This window comes from Nothoprocta perdicaria, unplaced genomic scaffold (assembly GCF_003342845.1).
Source record: "Nothoprocta perdicaria isolate Ctin4 unplaced genomic scaffold, notPer1 scaffold_235, whole genome shotgun sequence".
Classification (NCBI taxonomy): domain Eukaryota; kingdom Metazoa; phylum Chordata; class Aves; order Tinamiformes; family Tinamidae; genus Nothoprocta; species Nothoprocta perdicaria.
This window is the reverse complement of record NW_020455461.1, coordinates 446319-464019: the sequence shown is the minus strand read 5'-3', so window position 1 is coordinate 464019 and position 17701 is coordinate 446319. Positions and strand designations below refer to the sequence as shown.

General features: G+C 41.5%; 1 protein-coding gene across 4 annotated transcripts in view; it reads right to left on the bottom strand.

The window, feature by feature from the left end:
• The window catches only part of LOC112947534 (poly(rC)-binding protein 3-like), a 47595-nt gene that overhangs the window by 17625 nt on the left and 12269 nt on the right, over window positions 1-17701 (bottom strand). For 2 of the 4 annotated variants that reach the window (XM_026039652.1, XM_026039653.1), the window contains exons 4-9: window positions 15790-15906; window positions 10050-10181; window positions 7365-7493; window positions 5222-5365; window positions 1864-1905; window positions 1228-1303 (exon numbers count right to left, since the gene is read on the bottom strand). In XM_026039652.1, the coding sequence (XP_025895437.1) occupies window positions 1228-1303; window positions 1864-1905; window positions 5222-5365; window positions 7365-7493; window positions 10050-10181; window positions 15790-15906 (640 nt within the window). Of the gene's footprint in view, window positions 1-879; window positions 1304-1863; window positions 1906-5221; window positions 5366-7364; window positions 7494-10049; window positions 10182-15789; window positions 15907-17701 lie in introns of those variants that run through there. The other 2 variants (XM_026039650.1, XM_026039651.1) reach the window with 1 other exon arrangement.

Genomic DNA, 17701 nt, shown 5'->3' with positions numbered 1-17701 from the left:
TAAAGGGAAAAGAACAAAATACTGTAAGCTGCATACATTTGTTTTTAAATTGGGTGGACAAAGGGAAAATGCTTAGGAGAAATGGAATTACTGCTCTAGCACACAGTAACATTACAGAAACAATACATCTCACAAACACAACCAGGAAAAGATTAAGGAAAGGCATGTTAATGACAAGAATAAGGAAAATACAAAGCTAGGAAAGGCAATTTAGTATTACTTATAAATATTTTATCAGATACACCATTTGTAGAAATAAAAAAATACATATTTTGGATGCAATTTGGCTTTCTCTCATTTTCTCTTTTATTATTACTCTGTAGTGACATGCCACAAATATGCATTGCCAGCTAGAAAAGATGGAAAAGAATTAATCTTACGAAAGAAAAGAAGTGACTCACCCATATTTTATTTAAATTTTCATTCAGTTAGGAATTGCGTATGCTTATTTTACATGGAACATAAGCCAGCAACTGATCAAATTTGGTCATAACATTTGATGTATGTGATAAAATGTTATTTGCCATACAAAGTATGTACCAGTAAATAAGCAATTTTGTTATGTAATTCTTAGACGCCAAGACCATATATATCGAAGTAGAGTAAGCAGGTTTATGTGGCTTGAGTTTTCTTTTTTTAATAGAAAAGTCAGCTTTATTTGACATGTTTTCATGAGTATGGACCAACTCTCATGGTCCATGAACTAAATTTCTGCTGCAGTATGCGAGATATCCAYTGGAGACTGGTTGCAGCAGTGATGATTACAGCTGCCATCAAGGCTCTGCAAGGACTTCCAGTTTCAGCATGCAGTAATTTCTTTAATCAAGATTTCCATACTGCAAGAACATACGTTTTCCCTACATTAGCTTCTTTCTGGAATACCCTACTGAGCTGGGAACTGGAGAAGACAATGGCCAACTGGTACGTACTGCATAGAGCATAATAACCTGACAAGGGCTGAGGAAAAGCAACGTAGAGCTTTCAGCCAAGGGCACGGACGAAGTGGAGGGGTTAAATAAAYGGTACGAACAAAGCACGACGTTTTAGTAACGACGAAAGGAGCGGCGACGAGAGGCACGGGGAGCGGGGCGAGAACAGAGACTCGTGTGCGAGAACGAAGGGCTCCCCGGTCATTGCGCACATTTCTTGTAAAAATGATGGAATGACCGTGGGAAACAAAGCTGCTGTTAAGAAGAAGGACATCCCCAGGGGGTGACGGGTACGTACCAGGGAAACCAGGGGTGGTCTGCCCAAGGGGAGTAAAGGGGGGATGCTGCATAGCCAACTGGTGAAGCTTGGTCAACTGCAGGGCAGGATGGGAAATTAGAACTAACCGATCAAATGGAATTATTTCAGAGCAGAGAAACCATCTTACATGTTCTAAAACTGGATTAATTAGAATTATATTGACAAAAGAAATAAGAAGAATCATAAAAAGAAAAAAAAAAAAAAGGTTTAATCGTTCGCTCTAATCTACCGTCGAGAGAAAGAAACCGGTTACAAATGACATCTCTACTGTTATTACATGTAATGGCTATTGTTAATATTAACTAATTATCTGTAGAATTACGTATTAAAAAAAAAAACTCAAATATATCACATGCAAAAAAAAAAAAAAAAAAGGGGGAAAAAAAAAAACGAAGAAGAAAACAAAAGACCAAGGTAACTGGCATTTGTTGCTGGGCCATTGCGCTTTCCCGCAGGGACGCAGGAGGAGAGAGACGCCTGGGCACCCAGGGCGCTGTTAGGGAAAGGCGCCCTCGGGCCGTGGCTGCACTGGTCAGCTGTGGAAAGCCAATGCTGCCCAGAACAAACAAGGGGGAGAGCAAGAAAAAGGGGATAAATTACATGCGCTGGACTCACGTCTGGATGCGGGATGGCATACTGGCCCTGAATCGTAAACGCCTGTGGATGACAAGCACAAGGGAGACACGGATCAGGCGGCTCGGCCCACAGCGTTGCCCTTGCCAGTGGGCTCCGGAGAGGCCTCCGGCCGCGTCCCAGCCAGCGCCGCTCTTTCTCTTTTAAAGCTTTAGAGGGCAGGTAGGGAGAGGCTTAATTATCTTGTGCTGCTGGACGYTGCAGGCCCGGCACGGAGAGGCTCTGCAGCCCTTCTCCGTCCGCCCCGTGGYGAGACGTGTTGAAGGGAGCTGCAGAGCAAGGGGATGGGGACCCCGCTCCGCGCGTGGCCAGGTCTCTTCTTGCATGAAAAGCCCAATATCCACCCCAAATCCAGCTCTGTGCACCTCGAGCGCTGCAGTGCCCGTGGTATCGCTCCGGGTGTCATGAACCAGCTCAGTCGCCCGTCCTGCCCGCTCTGCTCAGCGCCCAAAGCCTAACAAGCAACTCCTACATAAAATACAATTTACGCCCTATATGGCTTTCCTAGAAGGAAAGGCAGCTCAGAACAATTTTAAAGGGCTCGTGCTTAGACAGGCAGGAAAGCAGAAGGCCAGATTATAACGTACAAATATTTGTACTGGGAGAATTACAAACAGGCAGAGAGCTGATTAGCCTGGTTTGCAAAGCACTTATTTGACAAAAAGCCTCTTAGGAAGTAATGAATCCTCTGCAAATGATAAAACAATTCATTTAATGGAGTTGGGATATTAAAACCTTTAATGACACAACAACTTAATGCACATTTCTGCAGGGGATTTTTCCCTTCTGGAGGGGAAACATTTCATTTAGCTTTCAAATTAGTTGTAAAACAAGGCCCCAGTATGGCACACACTATGTACGTGAGCGTTTTTTGAGGCAGAAGGAGGCTCCTGAGCTCACCAGGATGCTCCTGAGCATACGTGCTCGCCCCCACTTATGGGGGATGGCTGTTACAAGCAGTCTATAAATGAACAGAAAAGGTTCCAGTCCAGCAAGGGAGATCATCCCCGTCACTAGTGGGTCTTAAGCAAGCACGTATTTAAGCAAGCGAGCAAGCAAAGCATGTGTTAAAAAGGGTTTCTCCAAAGCAGGACGAGCTTAAGTGAATGCTTTGCTGAGCGGGGCCTTTGTGCCTGCGGTGGAGGCCTGGACTGCAGCAGCCTCACAGATGCTACGTTTGGGAAAGATGCTAAGTTTGTGATAAGCACTGGCTCTATAAAGTATTAATTTGGTCTYGTAGCACAGCAGATACAAATTTTGGGGTTGTTTCTGCTGGATTTTGGTAAGGGGAAGAGCAGAGCCAGGCAGGACAGTGTTCAGCCTCCTTTCAGTTTTGTCATGCAATGCAACATCAAAGCAGCATAAGAGAATTAAAAACAGTGTTTCGAGCAGCCAAAATGCCAGCTTGTTAAGTAAATAACAGAAGTTGGATTTCGCTAGCATCGCTTGATACGCAAGAATTAAAAAGCAAAACATTTTGAGATAGCCACAGTGTAATTCAGCATAGAGTAATAACTTCTSATACAATATCAAAAAGGTTGGATGGACTTTAATGCTGCTGAGAAAGTTTTATTTTCAATATTAATTTCCAGTCAGCAACCCTGGCACTTTGACATCCACCAGAGGTGCTTTCCACACTGACTCCCAAACCCACCTCAAGCATCTTCTAAACTCCTGAAAAGTCACTGAGGGAATACTAGGACTAGGATTAAATTGGGCAGAAAGAGTATGTCTCATGCACTCTTTCTTGTCTCAACAGGGTTGCATTGAGAAAGTAGGGAACACTCCTTTTGACTGGTAAAACTGAAGAGGACAAGAATTTGGAGAACTATTAGTCCTTTAAATAGAACATTTCAAATTATTTATACAGACTGCTCAGAGCACCCTAGTGAACTGTTTCAGTATTTTTGAGCAATCATGTACGCAGAGACAGTCTTTGAAGACAGTGGTCATTACCACCCTGGCAACGTGGGCTGTTACTTATATACRCACATACATTGCTTGAAGAAAAGCACTGCATTATAAACTTAATAAGTCTCTTGAATATATATGTATATATATWTTTTTTTCTGGGCTTTCCAATAGAAACCAATTTCTGACAGTTATTTTTAATTTCATTCAACTTTGGTCAGCAAGGAAGCAAACTTCTTATTCTGAAGAAGCAGTAGGCTCACATACAAGGAACTGATACCTGCTATATCCAGATTATGAAAATACAGATAAAATACACAGTTACAGAATAGAAGATGTAACTTTGAAGTAAGATCAAAAAAAAAAGAAAAAAAAACCACAACATTGAAAGACCACTCCAAAGGCCTGTCAGAAGCAACAGATGTGTAGGAGTTTTCTTACAAATTGGCAAAGAAAATTCATGTCTGATTTCAGCTAATGAGACATTGGGCCCGTTTCATGGGATATCCAAAGGCAAGGAAGACTCAACCACCACATAGGATGTGCAAATGAGGCTTTAAAAATCAGGGAGAATCCTGATTCATGCTGCTTAAGGTGAATGGGGCAGAGTCAAGCCTATACTACTTAAATAGGAGAGCTGTAGATGTTATGAAGTAGGTTGTACACTTCTTCATGGCTGGGAAGGTCTACAATTCCATATATGTATTTTCTGTAGCCTCAGAAGACCATTCCTGCTTGGTCCTAAAGGACTATAACAACAGAAATAATAATGTGTGCAAGTCATTTTACTACAAAATGCATGATCTGGTCCAAATCAAGATGAAAACTATGAGAGAAGAAGCATGCCTTTCAGCACCAGAGCTGTTCTGCTCTTTGCTCATTGCTTGTACTCTGCTGAAAGGCTGCCAAGAACTACTTGTATCTCTGAAGAGGGCAAAATCAACTCCTACCATAATGGATTTGGACACCTCTCAACTGACAGGACAGCAAACTTGTTCTGGATTTCAGAAGTCAACTTTGCATCCTGGTAAGCTATGAGTCCTCACGGTGCTGCCGTGTGCTACTGCTCATGGTGCAAGGCTGATGGAGCGACTCTGCAGTGCTGAAGGAGATGCAAGGAGAATACCTGCTCCTCCTGCTGGATGACACTTTCCTGGCATCTGCTAGGGAACTGCTTTCTTGTCCTGCCTAACTCTTAACAACCACAAAAGAAAGTCCTCTTTCTTACAGAGAGGTGCCCAGGGTATATACTGGAATAATTACTTCCCAGGCTTCTTCAGACTATGTATTAAATGCTTCCCACCAACGTTTTTTGTYGTTAAGTTTGTAATGCAGTTTTCTCCTTTTCTGCAGACCACAACCACACAGAGTACACGCAGCACATCAGTACTATACCAGGCAAACAAAAGAGTAAAAGTTGAAAACTAACAGGCGCCGGCTGAGGTTGGGCCAAGACGGTGTGGTTTCCAGCTGAAGTCAAAATGGTGTCTGCTCTTACCTGGCCACCTGCAAAAATGATAGGTGCAGAGGCAGGTTTGGGACGGTAGGGGATGGTGGCACCTTTGGGTGGGGACTGCAGACAGAAACACAAAGTGGTCAAAATGCAGAATGAGGCAGAGCTTGCACAAAAACCTTTCCTTACTGCGGTCACCTCCAAATCCAGCGCGCGCAGCTAACCTCACCCCCGTCCTTCCCGCCCCCTCCACCACAACCAGGAGCAGTTGTCCTTGCTCCTGTGGGCGCATGCCGCAGCCATGCCACCACAGCTGACCAAGGCAGGGCTGGCACCTAGGCCTGAAGCTATAAAGCTTCAAAATATTTTGGGAAACGCGGGTTTAAAATGTGTTGATTTCTTGGAAGGACCTGCCCTGTGTTCTTACTTTGTTAATACAGAACACAGTTGGTTTACTGGGCTTTCATACAGTGCTACACACCTCATTTTATCATCTCATTTTATCAACTCAGTCGACTGCTCAACTGTATCTTAATGGCCTAATCTGACCTTCCATTTGACTCATTTGGCAAAAATTCCTTCTAGTTTCGGTGGGAACACAACTAGGAGCTTTGCAGCAAACACGAGGGGAATTTATTCCCTGGAGTCCCAGGTTAGGACTCTAAGAGAAAATACCTGACTAAGGCTGACTGGCTCCTGATAAATAAAGCGGGAGCACACATCTGTAAAACAGGTTTCTGAATGCTGCCTTCACCTCAATACATTGACTGCAATTTAAAAAGACAGCAACAGTAACACTTCCATCACCTAAACTATTGCATTATCTATTTCATTTCAATGAACGTGTTCACTACTCAAATGGACATATATCAAGTGGAACACATTCATTTTCTTAATTCTTTATAGTGAAGTCAGGATCTTGAAGAGTGTTACTTGTGAATTGCCTGGCTGAATTTAAGTATTTGTTATGTCAAAAGTGGCTACGCTAAAAAATATAAATAATTTTCTGTCTGCAGAAAATTATGATTGCATCTGATTTTGAGAAGTGGTTTTTCTTTTCTGTGAATGCCACTTGTACATTAGACTGCACAGTCTATTCACAAAGCTGATGCTCATTATGTTCTCCAATAAACTAAAGTTATTTTGCAATATCTATCTTTTTTTCCCGCTTTCTGTAAGGAAACCTTTTCCTCACGCCAGTCCATCAAAACCTGAAGGGAAAGTAATTTTTCTCCCCAGGAAAACAATGGGGACTTAATAAATTGTTAGGCATCTCTTTGCATAAGGCAGTCTGTCATTTTGATGTCATGTGGAGGCATGGCATGCTTCTGCACAGCCCATAGGAACCCTGCTGCTTCTCCTCCCTCCCGAGGAAGGAGGAAAAGCAGAGTGCCAGACACCCCTAGGAGACAGCTCTTGACTAGGCTTGGTTTAAAAAACAACAACAAAAAGAAACATGGAAGGTTTTCCAGGAGAAAACATGATAAAAATGGAGATGCTTCATGTGCTATGTCAAAAACTATGCTTACTAGGTCAAAACATTTCATTTTGATTTGCTGAGATTTGTTTTCTTTCAAACTCTTATTCAACTTTATCAACATGAGAAGCCCACTTGCATAAAAGTAAAGGCATTTTCAGCAATCTCAAGATTAAAATGCCCAAGTTTTTATATAAGTGAATTTATATAATTGAATCTAAGAGCTAAAAAAAAGAATCAAAATGAAACATTCTGGCCTTATGCAATGTTGTGATCCTAAGAAAACAGTCCTGATACAATTTGAATGATGCTATTCAGAGATATTTCTCTTTGAAAGAAGAGCTAGTTGTTTTTTGCTCTAATCTGCATCAAAAGAAAAAATCTCTCAGAATGGACTAGAATTCCACTCTGGAGAATATAGTATTTTTTTTTGGGGGGGGACCATGTCCAACAGCCCCATCTGTGGTTCCTACAGCCTGTTCAGAGGGGCACAAGGTACTTTAAGCTGCTGGGCAAGGCCGGAGCCCCTGGAGCCCTGGAGGTGCCAACGTGACAAAGCACCCGGGACATGGGAAGCGTGGGGCAACATGATGGTTTTGACCATGCCCCTGGCGCGAGCGGGTGCCCTGGGGCCCTGCTTACCTCGAGCATGACCACGCAGATCTGCTTCACGCACTGGATGATGGCATCGGGGGTGCCCGAGATGGTCACCGCCCGCTCCGTCGAGTTCGGCAACATGTCACCGGCCACTTGCACCTGGGCTCCTGTGGACTTCAGCAAAGACAAACCAGAAGAGAAGAAATTGCTGAGAACTGAGGAGAGCCCGCTCAGCAAGCGAGCTGCAATAGCAGACAACTGCTCCCTTAAGCCACTGATGATGGACTTCATTTCTCTGAATGAGTCTGGGGCTGCTTCATACTCTGGAATATCTCATGGTGGTGCAGGAGCTCTTCTAAATTATAATTACCATTGATTAAATACATGGACATCATCAGCTTTTAGCTCGTTAATGAACCCAAGGAGGTAATGAGCTTTTCTTTTTTTTTTTTTTTTCTTTCTATTTGATCTTGGCACTCATATATCTTAGTTAAAGCAAAACCAAAAACAGATAGAACTGAGGCCAAAATGATCTCTGACATTATTTCATAAAAATCCTGAAAGATCTTCCCAATCAAAGGAAGAAAAAAGGCATTTCATATTGAGTTAGCATTTTCACATACACAATATGATCTATTTGTGACTGCTATCACGATACACTATTTGGGGGCTTGTTCTTTTCCTTTTGTTTTTTTTAGCAATCATTGATTTTGTGTCAGTCGGCAAGGAGTTAATTTATTTTTCTGATGGGCACATACAGCACATCTTATTCTTCTTTCCAGAGGCTGATTGAATTACTGATTACCTCTCGTGTTCACTGCAGTGAAGGCCAGAATATCCATCCTTATTCTGTAACAGGCTTTGGAATTTCACCATAATTTGATCAATCTGCTGTGTCTTTCTTTTTGTTTTTAATAATCATCTCTTGAGAATATGCAGCAACCATGCACATGGTTCCTAGGTACCTGACTGCATCGCCCATGAAATCAGTGCACAGTGCTGTGTGATGCCAAAAACCAGAACACATCTTCAGAGCGATGCTGTTCTTCCCAGTGTGACTGGATCTGCTGTTGAACAAACAGTCCTGAGGTCTGGTATATCTGGCATAAACTATCCCGGTGAATACTGCAATCGCTTATGTATTTGCTTTGAAAGCTCATYTTGCTTTTACTTTGACTTTAACCATAGGTCAGCAGTGGAAAACTATTTTGTCTATTGCCTTTATGTTTGAGAACGCATGCTGTTGGTGTCCCTCAAAAATCCTCTTTGGTCAAACTTTTTCTTCCCTGTAGTACAAAGAGAGCTAATGCTTTAATGCCTACAGGCCAACAAACGGATCCCTATGGGATTCATACACCAACCCATGTCCTAAAGTGCTCATCCTATGCATGAGATTTCAGGATTTAAAAAAAAAATCTGTAAAATCTGCAGCTATCCTTGTACCAGAACATAGTTCATGCTCAAATGTATTCTGTTCAGCACAACTAAGCAATGAGCCCAATTCTCCTGCTGTGACGGGACAACAGAGCACATAAGAGACCCAGRAGACCAAGGGGAAGAGTGTCCCATGGCTGAAGTCATCTCTGAGCAAGTGCCCTGGGAGCACTCTTTTCAGTAATGGCCATTCCCCTGCTGACTACCGCTCTAACAGCACCAGGAAATTCAAATGGTTTTTGGGTTCAACCAGATAAAGATTGCTACCAACATTAGTAGCCAGGTGACCGTGTGGAATTTGAAGCAGAAACTTCTCCTGAGTGAAGTTCCACCCAGGGAATGCATCTCAGCACACTTGTATTTTGTTCCACCTAATATGACATTCTCTGACAAAGTTTTTTGCAATTAAAGACAAAAAGAGAAAGGGCTTCCTATGACCTTAATGTCACCTATGATCCTATGCTATTATGCTCCTACCTCCCCGAATGTAAGGACAGAAAAAATTCTGTTAGTAGAGATCAAATCCTGAAAGGTCAAATTAACCCAGCAGAGGGAACTTTGTCAAAAAACCTTCTGAAACAATCAAATTTGAATTCAAATAAGGCAATATGAAGAATTTAAAAGTGAATAGCATAGGGCACTTAACTGCTGTCTCTGATATCTTTCCTTCCACTGCAAGCATAAACTAATATTTTAGAGCAAGAGTTGGACATATAATTGGGATCAAAGCATTTYCTACTAACTTATGACACTTCATTTTTTCTTTCAGTATGAAAATGTTGGCTTTATTTATGTTTAAAATGAAATTTTAAAGTTCAATGAGAAATAAGGTTTTTAATCAACAATTCCAAAAAAAAAAAAAAGGTAAATTTCATTTTGGAAACCCCGTCAAAAGCTTTTGTTTTGACACTGCCAAATGAAAAATCAGTCAGAACATTAGCTTGATATTCAACATTTTATTCTGTGTTGGGATGAATATAAATGTAGACAAAATATTGTCACTTGCTAAAGAGTAAAAATTCTTCTTTTCCTGAAGTGTTCTGTTTAGATTTCYCCTAGGTTCCCTTTGCATGCATTTAATTTTCTTGTTTGACTAGTGAAGAACACAGGATCCTCAGATGTGCTATGCTGACAGACATGTATATGACAATTTAAATGAACAGAGTACGATTGTTCTCAGGTTTTGCGACTTGAAGAAAAAGGAGTTGCTGGGTGCATTGAATGGACATCCTAAGACAAAGCTTGGCTTAAAAAAAAGAGCAGCCCAGTGTGCGCCGCAGCCCTCCCAAGACTTACCTCCCTGATTTCTTTGATTTTGGAGCCTCCTTTGCCTATGAGGGAGCCGCACTGGCTGGCGGGCACGACGAGCCGCAGTGTGACGGGCGGCTTGCTGGTCACGGAGCTGTTGGTCATCGAGGCGTTTATGTCCTGCAACGACAACCACAAAACCCACTGCAAATCCACACAGCATAACCCCAGCAATCTCCTCCAGGTGTGTCCYACAAGTGGCCTGGCCTCAAGGCATTGACTGTGCTTAGTGCTTTCAGAAGTGCTTCACAAGCACTAGTTCAATGAAAGTTGCTATTCTATTTTTCTCCTTATTTTAAGACARTGAGAACTAAACATAAAGTAGTTAGACCAGTTAAAAACTATAGTAAAAAGAAAYGAACAAAACCAGAAAATTCCCTCCACATCTGAAGGCTCTCATTCTGGCCAGCAGGCCAGAAATTTTCTCATAGAAAGTCCTTCTCCCCAACTATGAGATTCCCTTTTGTTTAAATTCTAACTTTCCATAGCCCTGCAACCCAAAGCTTTTCCCAAGGCTTTGCCAGGTACCAGGTTTGAAGCTTTCTCGGGCTGTTCCTCAGCCAGAAGGGACTCCYGGGGCACTGGGAGGTGCTGCAAGACCCTGGCCTGCGTGTCTGGATGCTTTGGAATGCTTTGGATGCTTTGGGGTGGCTCACCTGATCATCACAGCATTTACCTTAGCGGCAGTTTGGTATTTGGCATAAGGGCATCACCTCAATTGCTTTTAGCACCTTTGACTTCCCCCACCTTTACAACTGAGCAGATTCTTTACAAATGCAGGCAAATCACCATGGGTTCCAGCACAGGTTTGCAGTTTAACTGGGCTGCTGGGCTGACTATCAGCTCTGCCTGCTCATTTTTCCAGGACTCAACTATTATATATGTTTTTGCAGTGGATTATGCAGACTTATTTTATACRTCATGTAGACTTATACCCCAAACCTGAGCTGTCTCAGTCACCAGTGAGTTACAGCTGCATTTCTTGGGTCTCAGCCCCTAGTTTGGAAACCACTGCTCTCATCCTACGTGTCTCATCCTGCAATTCTAACAACCCAGCAGGGTTAGTACCATTTCATTTTTTCATCTCTCTTTTTCATCTAGAGCGAACACTTCAATTGCTTATGTGATTACCTACTTAATACCGAAATTAATAATAAGGCTGCTAGAAAGCTGACTTTTATCTAGAAAGGCTGTCAAAGTAGAGTCATATGAGGTTGCAAAAGAGCAGCACRGCAAATATTCCTCCAGATCTCTCTCTCTTCTTTATGGTCCCATTTTGACAATTGTGCTAATATAAAAAAGGTGTTTACAGGGCTCCCATCTCTTCCAATAGCTGCTTAAGCCCAGCTATACAGCTGTAAAGTTGAAATGAAGAGTTCAAGGGGTTCATGTCAGAAGAAGAGCACACACAATCACAGAATCATTGTGGTTGGAAAAGACCTTAAAGATCAAGTCTAATCAAGCACTACATAGAGTACCTCACAGTTTAAAAACAGCTCTGCAACTTGCTGTGTCTGAAGAGGAACGCAGAATCTAGTGATGATGACTAGAGCAAAGGGCCAAAATGCCGTAATTTATACATTGTTTTAAGTGATGYTGATGGTCTGAGGCTGTGGGCACAGGGAAAAGGATCCTGTGCTGAGTAAACTGATCCTAGCTGGTAACTGCTCCAGTCTGGTTTCAGCTCTACGACAAGCTACAGGGGCTGCTGTCCAACCACAAAAAGGGCTGAAGATGGGCTGGTGTGAAAAAGGGAACGAAGATGTTCACCTTCTATAGGTGTGGATGAGTATAGTGGTGGTTTAAATGCAGACTAAGCTAAGACTTGACTGCCCGTCTTCTTTTACCACTGCTAGCTAGTGCACAGAGCAACACTTGGGAAAGGGTCACGCTCTGTGCAAGGGTATAAAACAGAGAAAATTCCTCCTTTTCCTCTTTTTGTTGAATAAAAGAATGCTTAAATATCCATGTAGTTTGTATTTGTATAGGCAGGCTCAGCTGTATTTAAGAGGGTAACTGTCTAAAGAAACTCTGATAGCAGCACTTGGGCCACCAACATAAACAGCTACCACAGACACGGAGCTAAATGAAGTCCATTCCAGTTAATTGGGTGTTAGCAGAGCTGTTCATCGCCCAGGACTTCACACGTGTTTCAAAAATCTTTTTTTCCCCTCACTAAAACAAAGGCCCTTGCATGAAACAGGAAGACCCACACAGACAAGCACATTTGGTACTTCCTCACGTGGTAACTGAGCAGGACACCTCAGGGCTCAGGTACGTGTGATCTCACGTGCCCTTTGAGGTTACTTTTAGGATGCTGAATTCCCAGGCAGGTCTCTCTCTACAAACTAAAGAGGACTCTAAGCCAAGATAGCTCTTGGGCTGTGTCTTATTTCTTCTCCTCCATCTGAACGTGAAAGTTGCAATCATGGATTGCAAAGAGAAGGTTTCTTCCAACTCTTGTTAGCAAGAGTAGAGCATATGAGAAGAAACCAGAAGTGGACAGGACAGGTTGTTCATTACACACAACAGTTGCTAAAATTGTTTGATATTGACAGTGAAACATTTCTTGAATAGTTACGCTATTACCAAAATTGCTCATCAGTCTTGTTTGAGTCTGAGGGTGTTTGTTCACCCTTAGCAAGATGAAAAGGTCATTGGATTTGCTCTACAGAGGCTGCAAGGCCCAAAATTCAGGTTTGGCAATAGATGGTGCTATTTAGATTTCTGAGTGAAAAGAAAAATGATATTCTCTCTCTTGGGATTTTTCTTTAATGCCTGAAAAAAAATCCAGCAAAATGATATGCAAGATAAGTAACATCCAACAGCTAGATCATCAGTAATTTCTGAAACAGAACTTTATTTTGCCTCTAAAGAGTTCAAGTTATYTGATTTTATCAACAGGAATAATCATAAAAAACGCCCCTAAACTCATGATATGGTACTGTTCTGTTTACCTAAGTTCTTCTAAATATACCAGGAGTCAATTATACTAAAATTAAATACAGATACCTCAGAATACATAACCCCAGTACTAGATCAGCAGCAAATGCTAATATCCTTTTGCTAGGATTCTGCATTAAGATTCCAGATTATCCTCTAAAATCTAAGAGGGTAAATATGCATTAAATCCTCTCAGAGGCCTGAAATTCATATTTCTGTGCCTCTTGCTAACTACAGCACATTGAAAGATAACTTGTTCCTGAGGCGACAGCCCGGAATCTGTGCAGTATAAATGTCTTTTTGAGAAATGCAGCATTAATTTACTGGGCACCAGTTTTGATGGCAAGTGACAGGGATTATCTCTGTTGAAGATTCCCTCAGCATTTTTCAGGATAAGTGCCTAAATGGAGCGTATTCCTTATAGAGATTATTGTCAGTGTTTTCATGCATCCGTCTAAATACAGGAACTATATTCCTAACCTGCTGACAGGTGAGGATACAGGCTGAACGCACAGCCACATAGAGCTGAATGGAAGAGGAAAAGCATTTAATTGCCTTACAAAACTTTGGCAAAAATACCTCAACTCCTATGAAAGAGTCCACTTCTCTGCCCTGAATGGCAGGCAAACCTTTAGAACAAATGTTCAAGCAAAAATGATTTTATCTACAACAGATCTCTTAACAAATATTTGCTCTTTTTTTTTTTTTTTTTTTTTGGGGGGGGGGGCAGGTAAGATAACATTGTTGACCACTCTATTTGGTCTCTGTGTATTAGAGGGTAGGGTGCCATACACAGAAATATCTCTCAAGCGCTGGTGTAAGGTGGGTAAGGAAATGCAGCTGAGGAGATGGCAGAAGCTGGTTTTGAAACAGGCCAGGAGAGAGGTGCTGGGCCATTCAGCAAGATTCAAGATTATGACCAGTATATTTCATTAACAGATGGTTAAGAAGAGAAAATCAGTGTGCACATGAAATGTCTTGTGCCACAAAACTGGGGGACTTCATCAGGATGTTGAAATACTGGAATACTGTATAGGAAGTTCTGAATAACCATGAAGGACTGGAAAAATATAAGTGGCATTAGCAGTAAGGAACATCTGCAGTATTAAAAAAGGTCATTTATCTGGGGGCTACTAAAAAAGCCTGCCAAGACTTGGGAGGTTCCTACTGAAAACACATCTGGAAGAGTTCTGGTGATTCCCACTGATCCCAGAATGGTTATTTGCAAAACACTTTCCCTCTCTCAAGCCAAGTATTCCCAGAAGAGGCAGGGATATGTTAGCATAATAGCCAAGACAGAGAACTGCTTGTGGTATTAAACAAGCCCTTGTGGAACTTCTTTTGCAACCCATCCACAGTTAACACATATATTTAACAAACGCAAACAGGGAAAAAGTAGGGGACTGGAGTGACAAGAGGGGTAGAAAATGCTCCTTATGAAGACTGAGCGTGGCTCACGKAGGCTGGTAAAAGCAACAGTGTGARGCCATCAAACTGTTTTCTTAAAATATGTCTAGGAGACAAATCCTCAGGGATGGAAAGAATTACTTAAACTAACAGCTGGTGCTGGCAAAGGAACAAAACTGTATAAAGTGCTCATGAATAAATTCAGATGAGGAGAGAGAAGAAGGTGTTTAATTATCAGAGTAGTGGATCCATTAACAAGAAAAAATCTCACTGGGTTTTGATGGTGTTATGAAGGAGATGACATGGCATGCTGCTTATGCTAGAAGAAGACCACATCTGACGAGCTGCAAGCTCTCTTTTAGTCCTTTTACTCTAAATGAGAGTAGTCACCACGGGTAAATGAAGGCAGAGTAACACTTCCCATCCATGCTAGCATTTCCTAAAGATATGGCAAAGTGTGGAGATTAACCTCACTCACTGAGAGAAAAAAGGGCTCTTAAAGAAGGGACTCAAATCCTTGTCGTTTAGTCATCAAGGTGGAGAGACAGCCCCTTTCTCCTGCTGTGGGTGACTCAGTCTGGGTATTTGTAGGCACCRCCTTTAGGAGAAGGCAAATTGTCCTCTGTTTCTCCATAGGGTATAGAAGACATGTCCAGGCTGCACACCTGGCCTTYAAAAGTAAAGAGGGTTAAATCCTTTCCTAGGAGACCAGAATATTCATGTAGGATGCTGCCTTTTCTTTGGGTGTTCCCATTAAAATAGCAACCGTGTCCAGTCGTAAGTGGTCCATGAAACTTGAGGAAACTTTAGCTACAGACATGCCCCAAATAGTGATACTACAGTAAGTTGAGCACTCTCCTGCCTTGCTTACTCGCAGTGCCTTTATTTTAATTAATTTTAAAAGCCGAGGCTTAAAAGCAGTCATTGGTAATTATATATTTTGTTTCTAACATAAAAATTTTCTAGTTGAATGAATTATATATTCATTTCGACAAATATAAAATTTACATTAATACCAAATGAGATCATATAAAAACAGAGTTAAAAGTTACGCAATTATTCTTCTCAAACCAAATCCACAATGGGACTAGAAATTTTCCAAGACACTTTTCCTACCATTACTGCACATTACTAGAAGCAATTGCTTTTCCCTGAAGCCTCCAAAAAGCAAAAGAAATGATCAAACAGCTTGTAAATTGACCCATTATTTTACTTCGGTGTTACTGCCAACAGCATTTATAAAAATACAACCAATTCCACCGCTATTAAATAGTACATTAAACAAATCATATTTAACATTAAAGCAAACATGAGAAAATTCAAACTGTTTGTATTTCAACTTGAAGAGAGAGAGAAAAAACATATTTTATTTGCTTACCTCTTCAAATTTTAGTGCAATCATAGAAAAAGCTTTAAAAATTGCATCTGTTGGACCTGTTATTGTCACAATTCTTTCTGGACAGGAGCCTTCTGAGATATTGATTCGAGCACCACTCTGTCAAAAAGAACAAATATTTTTCATACATATTCTCCCTGGGGAGCAAGGAGGACTAGGGATATAGGGATAGGGGTTTGAGAATTGCCTTGGGGCATTTAATTTATCCCCTACAATTGCAGCCCCCCCAACTTATAATCAACTAGGGAACAAGACTCTGTCTAGGAAAATACTTATATAACTTTCATCACGCTATGCAGATTGCACCACTGTAATTCAAGGTTAAAAATCATGATTTGAGATGTCTTTTCCTTTCCTTCCTGCAGAATCAACATTAACTAGACCTGAAATCACAGAACTTCAGGTAATATTGTTTTCTTTGGGGAGCACCAGCTTCCAAGAGCAAAGACTTGCTTCACTCTGGTTGGAACTGCACTCAGTCCTTAATCTTTCTCCAGCTGGGCAGTGCTTTACTGCATGAAGAACGCTCCTTACCGAGGAGCACCATATGGAGCTGGTCAATGAATATTCACTGAAGCACCCTTAACTAGTCCCCTTATGGCACCATAGTAGTGTAGAGAAGGTGTTCGTGGTGGATGTAAATACATTTAAGAGACTCTTAGTGCAGATAAATCCAGTTCGGGTGAGATCAACTCCCACTCTGTGGTTTTGGGCATGGAAAGGTGTTATTGCCTTGTCAATAACAAGTCACTAGAGCTTCAACAGCTCTGCAGACCCTGACCTGCTTGAGGACGTTGGCCTGCAKCAAATGTGAGATGATCTGAGTCAGCCTGGCCCTTTGCCTTCCCCTGTGTATGTCAAGTTGCCACAAATCAGCAGTAATCCACCTGTGTGTGTCTGAGCCTTTACTCATGTGTATACTGCTGCTGAATGGCAGAATATGTCATATTTCCCCACATGACAGCTACCAAGAAGGAAAAAAAACCCTGTTAATGGAAAAATGTGCTGTCTCAGACTCTGCAGGCAGATCTGCTTGATGCGCCTGGATGAAAAAGGGCAGCAGACACTTTTTCTGACAGGAGAACCTAAGTGGGAATTGCTCTAATCAAATACCAGTGTTCGATCAGGAGAGAGATGCAGGCCCAGGGCTAGCTGGAATGGGCAGAAATGTTTGGTTGAAGTGACCGAAAATAAAGCCAGTTCTGCAGGAATCCCCTCTGAAATGTGTTGGATGGGAGTTCTGCCACTGCTCCCTTCATGGAAAGCAAGGCTTCTGCTCTGCAACTGGAATTGCAGGAGTTTATCCAAAAGACTCCTCCACAGTGAAATTGTCTGCAGCCAAAAATCAGCAATTTCCTATGGGAGATTTCTTATAGATGATCTAATCTATCTCCACTGATAGATTTCTGGTCAAAGTAAAGCTATTGCACTCAGAAGAACAGGTTTTAAAATAAAATGTGGTAGTCTCCAATATTTCTGTTAAAGAAGGAAACAACAGCGGAGCATAAAGTGGTTTTTTGGGGTATTAGCACAAAGTGTTTTTTAGGGTATTTTTCCTTAGATACAAAGCTGTCTATGACATGACTTTGACTGAACACAGTAGGTCAAAGTTGTGTTTTTCTTTTCAGGAAAGTCAAATCAAGTTTTGTGTGTATGCATTTTTAAAGAAAAATTTAAAAAGCAATTATAAAGAAAACTCATTTAAAAGGACCACAGTGTCTTCTAGATTATCTCATCTCACATAGAGACATATCATCCTTGTCCTGCGTTGACAGGAAAGATGCATACAATTCCTTAAAAAAAAAAAAACTAAAGTAAAGGAAGCCTTTCATAATTAAGTGCAGGTGACAGCTCGACATAGCTTTACAGGATTGGAAGGAGAACATTAATCTTG